The sequence below is a fragment of the Notechis scutatus genome, chromosome 2 (genome assembly GCF_049901735.1).
Source record: "Notechis scutatus isolate UNSWTSFEM ecotype Mainland chromosome 2, rNotScu1.2, whole genome shotgun sequence".
Classification (NCBI taxonomy): domain Eukaryota; kingdom Metazoa; phylum Chordata; class Lepidosauria; order Squamata; family Elapidae; genus Notechis; species Notechis scutatus.
The window spans coordinates 70,063,998-70,076,037 of record NC_142010.1 but is presented as its reverse complement, the minus strand read 5'-3'; the positions used below and the strand labels follow the sequence as shown (position 1 = coordinate 70,076,037).

At 40.6% G+C, this 12,040-nt stretch overlaps 2 protein-coding genes across 2 annotated transcripts in view; both read left to right on the top strand.

Moving 5' to 3' along the window:
- DDX41 (DEAD-box helicase 41) overlaps window positions 1-3,024 on the top strand; it is a 19,830-nt gene extending 16,806 nt beyond the window's left edge. Inside the window, exons 15-17 of the mRNA XM_026673389.2 lie at window positions 493-564; window positions 1,142-1,252; window positions 1,625-3,024. Coding sequence (XP_026529174.1) covers window positions 493-564; window positions 1,142-1,252; window positions 1,625-1,761 — 320 coding nt within the window. The 3' untranslated portion in view covers window positions 1,762-3,024. The remainder of the gene's footprint in view (window positions 1-492; window positions 565-1,141; window positions 1,253-1,624) is intronic.
- DOK3 (docking protein 3) lies at window positions 2,581-12,040 on the top strand. Its single transcript, XM_026673390.2, has 5 exons — window positions 2,581-2,711; window positions 5,702-5,992; window positions 7,073-7,163; window positions 8,047-8,219; window positions 9,629-12,040. The coding sequence occupies exons 1-5, from the start codon at window positions 2,655-2,657 to the stop codon at window positions 10,406-10,408; spliced, it is 1,392 nt and encodes a 463-aa protein (XP_026529175.1). The 5' UTR covers window positions 2,581-2,654; the 3' UTR covers window positions 10,409-12,040.

Sequence of the window (12,040 nt, the reverse complement as noted above, 5' to 3'; positions counted from 1 at the left end):
CTTTTGTAAGAGGAAGGGGAATTTGAATGTATGTGAGAAAGTATCTTATTTTGCCCACAACTAATGAAACTGGGGCTTATGAGTTCAATTAATTTAGTATGGGCAGTCTGGCCCTGATTTTATTTGGAATGTGGCTTTTGGTTGGTATATGTAACCATCTGTATGCATATGTGAACGCTCAACTCCATTCAGTTGCCACGATGCCACTGCTATAAAAGGGATTACAGTCATAAAAAGAAAAAAAATGTCACTATATATATTCACATGTAAAGTGTGTCATATCATACATTATTCATGAGGAGTGGGAACTACTTTCCAGGAATTTTTTTCCACTGGAGAGGCTTAAATTGACCTGATGGGGAAGTTGAATGGTCTGCTTTTATACTAATTTCTCATGGCTACTATATTTTGCTTTGGTGAGCAAGCATCGTCAAATCCTATTTCTTTTAGCTAAAAATGGTATTTTGTGTCCGATTTTTCCCCCCTCCCCAGTTCATCGGATTGGGCGTACAGGCCGCTCAGGGAATACTGGCATTGCCACCACATTCATCAACAAAGCCTGCGGTAAGGAACTGAGAAACTGACATAAAAGCTGGGCTGCAATGAATGGAACCAGAGGAACTAAGAGGGTGAAGGATGAAGGAATTCAACTAATTATATTTTTGTCAGCTGGGCTCATCCGGTCATGCTTCCTAATGAATCATTAACAACAAAGAATATTCTGGGGAACTGGAATATGGTCAGCGGGTGGCTTGGGTAGAGAGATACCTTACAGAGATATAGATATATATATACCTTATAGAGCCTCTGTGGCGCAGTGGTTAGAGTGCAGTACTGCAAGCTACTTCTGCTGCAGCCAGCTGCCTACAATTTGGCAGTTCAAATCCCACCAGGCTGAAGGTTGACTCAGCCTTCCATCCTTCCAAGGTGGGTAAAATGAAGACCCAAATTGTTGGGGGGCAATATGCTGACTCTGTAAACCGCTTAGAGAGGGCTGTAAAGCACTATAAAGCAGTATATAAGTCTAAATGCTATTGCTATTGTGTAGGCATTGTCCCTTGTTTACTGTAATTGAAATGCATTTATGCTATATATCCGAGAAATTGGCCTTTGTCCACATGACTTGTCTCTTGGTCCCCAGATGAATCGGTACTCATGGATTTGAAGGCGCTGCTGCTGGAGGCCAAGCAGAAGGTGCCTCCCGTGCTTCAAGTGTTGCACTGTGGAGATGAATCCATGTTGGATATTGGAGGTAAGTAGTTGGTTGGCAAAGAATAGGATGAGAGGAAAGACCTGGGAGACCAGAATAGTTTTACAGTTAGTTCAACCTTCATGAGGTGAAAGCCTATTGGAATTATGGTCATCTGCTATTCAAAGAAATGGAAGGATTTATCTGCTCAGTGGCCTCAGGAAGGAAAGAAAGAAATAACTGCTATGCAAATTAGATGCCAGTCAGGTGCATTTTTCACAAAGTGCGGGAGGTTTTTAAGTCACATTACAGCTATAATAAGACAGGCATGTCTTGTGGCTGAGAGCTGCATAGGCAGTCTTTTCTACTCCTCCCATGTGGTGGTCACTTTTCAATGATCTGAACTTTTAACTGATGCAGTATTTTCACTTCTAGGAGAAAGAGGCTGTGCTTTCTGTGGGGGACTGGGTCATCGTATCACCGACTGCCCCAAGCTGGAAGCCATGCAGACCAAACAAGTCAGCAACATTGGACGCAAAGACTATTTGGCACACAGCTCCATGGACTTCTAGACTGACTCTGCCTTTTGGCTAGGCATAAGTTGTTGTGTTTTTTTTTTCTCCTTTTTTTCTTCCTTGGAAAAGCGTCTTTTCTGAAATAATTCCATTGCAGTTCCTGGAACAACTATCGCCAATAGAAGTAGGAAACAGGCTGCAGAGGAGGACTTTTTTTTCCATTTGGGGATCTTAATGCTTCTGTTGAAAATATTGATCCTATTCTCAAGGTGAAGTGCTAGGCTTGGTTGCCCTACCTCCCACATTGCCTTCTGTGTGAACATTTTGTGCTAATTTGGGTCAATCACATCACCTTGGTATCTGGGGTTGTACATTCTTTAAATGCACGCTCCATCCTTTTTTTAACACTTGTTTGTTTTTAAGCTGTTCAGTATGCTCTTTCGTGAGGGCAGCAGGCCATTGTTGCAATAATTGGTTGCATCAGAGATTGTCATTTGTGCTGGGCAAACTTTGCCTCGCTCCTCAGCGTTTGACCATAATGAGGAGTCAGAGTCTCGGTATGTAGTTCACGTTCTACTACTACTAAGTTTCTGGTCGCTATAAAAACAGTTTGTATAATTTTATTTACCCCTTGCCTTGACCCCACCCATCTTATATCCAGCCATGTTGCTCTGTTTTGGATGACAGCTCCTGCAGCTGCAGAAGAGCTGTTCTTGCCTGCTAAAAGTTGTTGGGTTCGCTGTCTCCTGGGACAGTCCGTCTCTCTTGGGACTTTTTGCCCGTTATAACTTTCTGCGTGCTTGCAGGCCCCAAAGGGGAAGTTAGCAGGCAGAGGAAGTTGCCTGCACTATCATACTTACTGACTCATCCCTTGGGCAGCCACAAGAGCTCATCATCTTGACAGTCTCTGTCGCACACTTTACTGGGTTGTTAGCTTGGATCTGACTCCTATGGAGCACCCTATGAGAGATGGCTTCCTGTATGTTCAGCACCCCAAATTTGGGAAGGTAAATGTGGTATCTCAACTTGTAATGGGAAAGCTGATTCTACAGAATCTTGAAGGTAGAGGTGAATGGATTTGTGGATTTTGTTTGTCTTGTCAAGGGAAATTTTTCTTTGTACTTTCCACTGTTAAGGCTTAAGGTGTTAGCCTTGGTCATATAAAAGGCAGAGCCTGCAGTAGCTATGATTATCCGATATTTATGTTCCATTCTCTTGCTTTATTGTTACATTGAATTGTGAGTGTACAGCTCTGTATTCTGTCGGTTCTGGATATGATTAAATCAAATGACAAATAAAACTAAATGCTGTGTACATTAAGGAGTGTAGCATAAATGTGTCTGTTGGCAAAATGTGGGAAATTGGCCTGAAACAATCATTCTGAAAGGAATGTGGACAAAATTACTTTGCAGGGTATGCCTTTGAATGGAGAAACCCAAGACCAGGGTCTTTGTACCAAGTCTCCCAAGTAGGGGAGACTTGGGAAAGCTCAGACATTTTAAAATTTGAGACACCCATGTTGAGGCTGGGATGGAGGGAGGTTTGGATCCCTTCATTCTATTCCCCACCCTCTTCAGTTTCCTATCTCTTCTCAGCTCTGGTTTTGCAGCTGCCAACTGCATTAGCAAGTACAATCAAAGTCTTCCCAAAAGTAAAATTTGGCAGTGTTGGGTGGGGAAATCACCAGTACAAAATCAAAATGGTTCAGTGATTCTCTCGTTTTCAGTCACTTGCCTTATAGGCCAGGGCGGGCAGATTTCAGTTGACACCCCCAGATTGAAAAGGAGCCATAACCAGGCTTTTAATAGTCTAGCATTTCTTGAAAGTATTTTCATGGTGTCAAGGATGTTATCTCACTAAGCCTGGTGGTTGCCAATGAAGCCAAAATCCATCTCGAAGGGTGAGACCAACTGAAGACTTTCTAACTGGCAATTTTGGTTACTGGTGACAACTGACACATTAGGGAACTAGAGTTCAACCTTCTTTTGTTAATCTCTGATTGTACTTTGAAGTTTGGGAAATGGCTGCTGGCAAGCAAAATTAAATGCCAAGTTGAAGTTGCTTTCTTGTTTTATTGTAACCACTCTAAAAATTTGACTTCATGGAAATGGATATAGGCTAAAATATCCTGTTACCACTCTAATGGCTGAGGCCTTCAGGCCTCCGTATTATTCCTTTACTACTAGTGGAAAAATATGTTTCATATCTCACTCTTGTTTTTAAAATGATGCAGAGATTCTATATTGGGTTACCTAGAGTTCTGGGAGATTTTTTAAACATTTTTTTATCCCATGTTTATTGTTTTTAAAATAATACATACTAATAATCCTTCCTCCTCCTGTTTTCTCCACAACAACCCTGTGAGGTGAGTTGTACTGAGAAAGAGTTACTGGCCCAAAGTCACCCGCCAGTTTTCACGCCTAAGACAGGACTAGAACTCACAATCTCCTGATTTCTAGCCTTGTTGCTTAACCCAAAATTGGCTAAATTTATAGCCATCTGAGATGCTGTTTCTAACAGCTTTCTCATTTCATGCTCCGCAGCAGCTCATACAGTATACTAAAACTAATATGAGTTGATGCTTTGGTTTGGCATGATGTGACCCAAGGTAACTATTCTGTCTAGAACAAAACATAGTTAAACAACCCATAGCTTAACAATGATTGACTCAGTGTATCCCTTTGATAACTGGTATTCATTGAGGAATTTTACAGAAGGAGCACCAATTGGTGTGGGTGAGTATGATGAAAATCCTCATCTTCCAAATATTTATATCAGCCTTCCTAAATCAGCTGCTTCCCATCTCCTCAACAGTATTTCTATCATTTCCAGACATTTAGCCTATACTTCTCTTAGAATCAGATCCTCTGATTCTAAACTGTTGCGTCAAAAATTAGGTGGGTGGGTATAGAAAATAGCTCGGAACAGTTACATTGGCCACGAATTATTGATGCTGATAGGCAGCAGTTTCATAAGATTTAGACAGATTTTAATTTTGTCTGGAAAAGCTGACTATTGAATCTGGGGTATTTTATGTTTTAAAGACAAATCCACTTAGGAAAAGCAGTGCACACACCTTCCTCTGACTTTTTTTGAACAAATTGCATAATGGAAATTACTATATTTCACTTGCTCAATCACTGATCTCAGACTATGAAATGCAATGTCAAAAAGGAAGGGACAGGCACTGGCTGATGATGAGCTGGTCCAATAAATAATAGCAGAGGGCCCTGAAACCATTACTCACAATCAAGTCTATAGTTTTTTTGAATCCCACAAGGATTAGAAATTTACATTTCTGTTGACTGCTTTGATCAAGGGGAAAAAAACAAATACTTTTGTTTCTACCTGGAAAGTGCTTTCTGGACTTTGTGCTTGAGGTAGAAAAAAAATGAAACTTTGATTTTGGGTTTTACCGATCAGTTGGATTGTTGTTAAAGAAATGGCTACTTCAAACTATCATGTTAAAGTAAAAAGTTGTGGCTTGATATTATTATCCTATTCTACTGCACCAAATGGAGTTGGAAGTTAATGCCTTTTTTTTCTCCTCCCCACCCTCTTTTCCACACTTTCCCTTTCCCCTTCCCTATTTTTCCTACATTTTTGTATTTTTTTGTATGTTATATTATAAACCAATAAAATTGTTATAAAAAGAAATAAATGTACATTTATATATTATTTCAGGGAGCAAAGACGTTAAATCCCAGGCCTGATACTAGATGAGGCAATTGTACAAATATTTTCTATGCTTATAAATGCCACAAAGGGACTATGGATTAACGAAAAACAAATGTTTGCCTTTTTGTGATTCTATACATTGGCTCCTACTCCTCCGAGTAGCTCAGTAGCAGCAGAATCATATCTTTTTTTTCTGTTTCTGTGCAGCTACTTAAAACTTAACTTTCTTATTTCTTCCTCGTGTGTGGCAAATATTTGACTGCAATTGGATTGTTTCCTGGATTGCTTCATCCCCCCATTCCTTTGCCTCCATTCACAGAAGACTTGGCGGAAAGTATGGGTCCAGCTTTTTGCTGACAGTTCCTTTGGTGTCGCCCGTCTCGAGTACTTTGAAGCACGTGATGGTGGTGCAGCAGGAAAAGCAACCCTGAAGAAAGGGGAACGTAAAGTGATTCGCCTCTCGGACTGTGTGTCTGTGGAAAGAGCTAAAGATCAGAGCTCCCCCAAGGACACAGTGCCTTTCTACTTGTGCATGCTGGAACGCAACTGGTTGTTCGCAGCAGATCAACCAAACGAATGGATTGAATACATCTGCCAACTAGCTTTTCAGGTATTGATCAATACAGTACACTACAGTACGTAACTGAATAGCATTCACTCGCATCTACTTGAACTGAATTAGAGGATTTCTCATGCCCAAAAGTTAGCCATACAATAGCAATGGCACTTAGACTTACATGCTGCTTCACAGTGCATTACAGCCCTCTTTAAGCGATTTACAGAGTCAGCGTATTGCCCCCAACAATCTGGGTCCTCATTTTACTGACCTTGGAAGGTTGGAAGGCTAGGACAACCTTGATCTGGTGAGAATCGAACTGCTGAACTGCTGGCAGCATACAAGCCATTATGGCATTGCTCCCCCAAGATTGCTGTTATATTATTCATGGATGAATGACTTTCCAACCCTAAAAGTTCAGGATTCCATTCTCAGTAGCTTTTTGAAATACTGCATGAAGAGTTTTTGGAGGAGACTGCTATAATAATGGATGTTCTTCATCTACTTCTTTTATTTTACTTCTCAATTTTTAAAAATGGAGCTCTGCTGCCAAAACTCTTAAGAGGTTCTCTTAAGAGATCCAGTATAGCTAAGTAGAGTGTTTATGGAAATTCTCAGTCATCCAGGTCATGGTTGTCCCAACCATGGACTAGTCATTGGAATAGTCAGAGTGTTGCATTAGGACCGTGGAGACCAGTTTCAAATCAGTATTGATCTCAGTGATCTCAGACAACTTATTTCGCTGGTGGGTGGAAACAGTACTGATCTCAGTGATCTCAGACAACTTATTTCACTGGTGGGTGGAAGCAATAACAGAGAGAGGACCTTGAAATTTTGGAGGAAGGTGGGATGTAAACATATCAAATAATAAGTTGCAGCAAGGGTTGCTGGATATGGTGATAAAAGGTGGTCAAGTTGTGATAAAGAGGCCATTCAAATGCTGCAACTTTGCTTTTATAAGTTAATTGGAATAATAGAGTTGGAAGGGACCTTGCAGCTCTTCTACTCCAACCCCCTGCTAAGGCAGGATACCATTTCAGACAAATGGTTTTCCAATCTCTTCTTAAAAACTTCCATTGTTGGAATTATCTGAGGGTCCCTCTCATTTCTTCCCTTTTGCTCTGGTGCATGCAGAGAAGACCTTCCCAGTCCAGTCCAGTTGGAAGCACCTCAAGCTCTCAACCTCTAATGGAGGAGAATTCCATCTACTCATCCTGGAAGGAAAGTACGTATACCGGCCCAAGGGTTGGGATGAAGGACCTATAGCCAGCCAGGGCATTAAACACTCATTTGGGCTGACCAAAGGAAATACCCTCTGGAGAAAGTCAAGCTTAACAACTTGCTATAGCTGAGGTTGCTCTAAAACAATAGAAGCTTTGGCCCCAAAGCTATGGTTATCTATCACAGTTTTTCACCCAAAGCTGCCATCAGATTATAGGTTAATTTAATTTAACATATTTTTAATTTTACTTAAGTTCAACCAAATTAATTTTTGTCCTGGTCCCATCCAAGCTAACAGGAGTGCCATCTCCCCATGTCAAGGGCCTGCTCACCATTGTGAAACATGTTCCAGCACTCTGGTTTGTTAGTCCATTTCTGATTCCCCATTGTGTCAATGCTAAGAAAGATTCTCAAACAGCAACCACCATTATGGAACAAAACAAGAACGTAAGCATCCAGAATATCTTCCATCCAGGAGATAGTGTCGCAAATTCTACTTTTAAAAGTGAATCCATAGTTGTACTCTGGGTTTAAAACTTAAGTCTTCCAGGTCAGTATTTTTATCAGTTAGGCTTTTCCTGCTCTCTGGAGCTGATCGCTTTCCTTTGTTCTTCAAGGATGTCCTGTTTATTTTCCACCAGCTTTTAATGTTATTCTGTGAGCTGCCTAATGTGACGGTACATAAACCAGGTCTTTAGCTAAATAAATAAATTTGGTTCATGTTGTCAAACCCAAATAGTCACCACAAAATGGTGGTGCTTAAAACTGGAGACATCCATGGTTCTTAAAAAAATGATAGTAATGCAATCACCATTGAAGGATTATGCAAAGGATTAAGAAAGATTCTTAGATAAATAAATAATATGTCTAATATTTTTTCCCAACAGTCTGTGAGTTCCCAGTGAGTGTATTTCCAACAGAGGCTTCTGCAAGGTGTCAATTGAAAGGGAACTACCTGATGGTCTCTTTAGCTGAGCAACTGGTCCTGAAGGATGTGCAGTCTGGACAAATACAATATAACTGGCCTTATACTTTCCTCCGAAGATTTGGCCAGGAAAAGGTACATAACTGCTTCTTTCTCCTCTCTTTGTTTACGGCAGAAAAGACTTACAGTAAGAACATCACACATGGAGGATTTCCTCACTTCTTGTACCACATGAGAGAGTTGTCAGTCCTTCAAGTAGACCAGATTAGGACATCAAGTGTGTGTGTGTGTGTGTGTGTGTGTGAGAGAGAGAGAGAGAGAGAGAGAGAGAGAGAGAGAGAGGAACAGCATATACTGAACAGCACAAGCAAGTAGCTGGCATTGTGTACAAAAGCATCTGCAGTGTATGAGTTAGACCCTCCCAAGTCCAGATGGGGGACTCCACAGAAGGTCAGGGTCAAGTTCTTGAGATCCAGATTGGCAATCAGGTACTGACTAGTTAGAACATCCTGGAAGTAGAGAAGGAGCAGAAGACAGCAGTGATGATAGATGTAGCTGTACCAAATGACAGGAATATCATTAAGTATGAGAAGCTGGAGAAGTACAGGGCCTGAAGAGGGAACTGAAGAGGATATAGAAAGTAAAGGCCAAAGTAAATCTTGGCAAAGTAAAGGTAGGAGCTCTAGGGGCTGTGACTCTTAAGCTGGGAGAGTGGCTCCAACTGGAACTAGATCCCAGGAACAAACCCAGAACTCTCTGTCCAGAAGAGTAAAGTGCGAGGAGCAGCTAAAATACTGTGCAGAACCTTCAAACTCCCAGGTCTCTGGTAGAGGATCTGAGATATATGTCCCCCATAAGTGTGAAATGGGATTATTTTGAATATATGATAAAATCAATGATCTGATTCCACATGAGACAGATACTGATTTCAGCAGCTGATATTTTATGGTTCTCTTTTCATGGATTTGAGATGAGATTGAGCATCACCTGAAAATCTTTGTAGTTATTGGCAAAATTGAACAAAGGAAATCATGATGACCTGTAAAGCTTTTATATGACATAGTGTCAGGTTATCTGAGGGACTGCCTTTTTCTTCTGGTGTCAGCTTGGCTAATTTAACCCATTAGGGTCCTGATTCCTTTGATCAGTGCCATCTATAGTGACCCCGGAAGGCATACCTTCTGTGTTTTGGCACCTTCCTTCTGGAATGAGATTCCTCATGAGATATAGATAGCTCCTGCCCTGATACATTTCAGAGGGCTTTTAAAGGCCTGGCTTTCCTCTAGGTTCTGGTTCTAGGTGATTGGAGCCCCTTACCTGGTGTGTGATATTTTGTTTTGCTTTGCTGACCAGATTTGCCCTCTTATTTAATGTTCCATTTTTATTGTATATTTGTTATTTTGATTTTATGGTTTCGTATGCCCTGAGTGGAGTGGAGTCAAGCAGCAACGAAGTCCAGTAAATAAACGATTGACAGATTGAGGGCTAAGCAATTACCCTAAAAGAATAACTGTTGAAGTTTTCTTTTTCTTCTCTCTCCTCAGAGTGTCTTCTCTTTTGAGGCAGGTCGCCGCTGTGATTCAGGAGAGGGCATCTTCACTTTTAATACTTCACAGGCTGCGGAAATATGCAAAGCTGTCTCAGCTGCAATAGAGCATCAAAAGGCCATCCTTATGGAGGACAACAAGAAAGTTGGGGTTTCTCAATCCCACGACAATATGCAGAAAACTGGGCTATGGTCATGGCCCTCTGGCACACAGAGTTTGGACGAAATGCAACCCCTTCCAAAGGGGAGCATGGAAATGAACCTCTCCAGCGAAAACCACTCTGTTTCCCCAGAGCTCGAGTCTCCTGAACCACCCATCATCTACGCTTCCATTGGCAAGAACTTTCCTCTCATGTTTCAGTCTTGGGGTAAGACAGAGATGGAGTCCCAAGAGCCAGGAGCACAGCCCTCGGACCATCTCTACGAGAATCTGCACGACCTGGAACAGCATGCCTCTGGCTCAGAATGCCTTGGTTTCAGCTACAGGGACTCCGCTGAGGGAAGCAACAATAATGACCAATTACCCATTTATGATAGTCCTAAAACACTCAAGCGCTTGAGTGGCCATTTTACCTCAAGTGCAAAGGTGGACTCCTCTCCGGATAGACAGTGTCCATCTCATCTGCTAGATGGTCAGGAGGCTGCAAGTGGAGGCGAAAGGAGTGGTAGGCCCAAGGGAAGAGGAGCTGGTGCATTCAGACAGAAGCTGGTTACCATGCTTAGTCGAGAAGGAGGTGGTGGTAAGAACAAGAACTCTAGTCATGTGGACAAGCCTTAATAAACTGCTCCAGCTGAGAGATCAAGTCCCAACGCCTGGCATTCTTCTGATCTGCCTATCTTTTATTTTCTTTCTCCTGCCTCATAGCCATTACCACCAAGCAGGGGTAATCTATGCATGGTGATAGTTGTTTGGATGGAGATAAAATCCTCCAGGCCTATTCCGTTCCTTGGAGGCTAAGTGGATATCTAATTGTTTTGTTTTACAAAACCATCATTTTTAGGCAATCGATAATAACATTTGTTATCTCAAGTGTAGAATCTTAACTCCCTTCACTCCTTTTCAACTATTACAGATCATTTCATTATATTGCTGGTACTAGAACTATCAGTTGTAATCATTTCCACATGTAGTGAAGACGATAACTTAGTGAGCCAAGACCTTGGGTTTCTTCCATTCCTGCTTTACTGATCCAAGATTGTACAAATGGGGGGAAAATAGTGTGACTTTGGAAAATGATTGCTAGTTCATACTGAGATAAAAAGACAGTGGTTTAAATATTTATGCTATTAAATATATAGCTTTATTTTTAATGTAGCTTAATATTTAACCTATAATGTAATATATTGATAGCTTAATATTCAAGCTTTTAAATATACAGCTTTATTATATATAGCTACTAAATACATAGCTATTCTGAGTATGTAAATTTCTCATAATTGCTGCTCTTTAATTTCCACTAGAGTGCAGTGTCTCGCTTGCATTTAAGAGCTCAGCTTGAGAAGAGAGCCTGCTCCATAAGAACACTAGGTGGATGAATTAGTGTGGATCTGATAGGGTGCCCATTCCTCTTAAACCCTAGAGTGTTAGAATGCAGATGACAGAATCTGCATTTGAAGCTCTGTTTCCCTTCTGTTGTTCCTCGGTTACTGGAATGGCATTTACTCTGGAAACCGAGCCTCAGACATTTCAAGGGAAGAGTATTATGCATTAGGGAAAGAAATAAGCAATAGTTGCAGCTACAATATGCCAAGATAGACCATTCAGGAGTGCAATTCAATTTCATGTGTAACTTGAAGCCACCATGCAATTTGCTTATTTCTGAGATAATGTGATACATGGAAATTACACAGATGCCCTTGGTCTGCTTATAAATAATTGCAATTTAATTAGTTAGTGTATTAAGTAATGAATATAACTAGGACAGTTAATTATCCATAATAAACAAAAGCCCAGCAAAATCGCTAAACAATCCAAACAGCTACTATCAATATTAACAATTGCATCCGGAAAGCCTGGCCTCATGGCAACAGTAATAACAGGGTCTCTGGACCAACTTTCTCTTTTTTTGTATATGTATAATTTTTACTGAAAGTTTTAACAGCAATAATAATAAGTGCAATCTAAAATAGAACTGAGAATATGAAAAGGAAAGAGAAATAAAGGAAAAAGCTAAAAGTAAAGGAAAAAAGTAGGAAAAAAGCAAAGATATAATTTCTAAGAAGAATATTGGAAGCTGCTTCCTTATAAGTACAATTATATTTTAACCCCTCTGTTTTTAAAGTTACATCATGACTTTCTTCTTTCTATAATCTATCCTGTCTAATCATCAAAATGTAAATCACTTTCATTTTTACTCAAAAAGTCCGTAAGAGGTTTTCAGTCATCAATAAATATAAATATTGTCTTTTC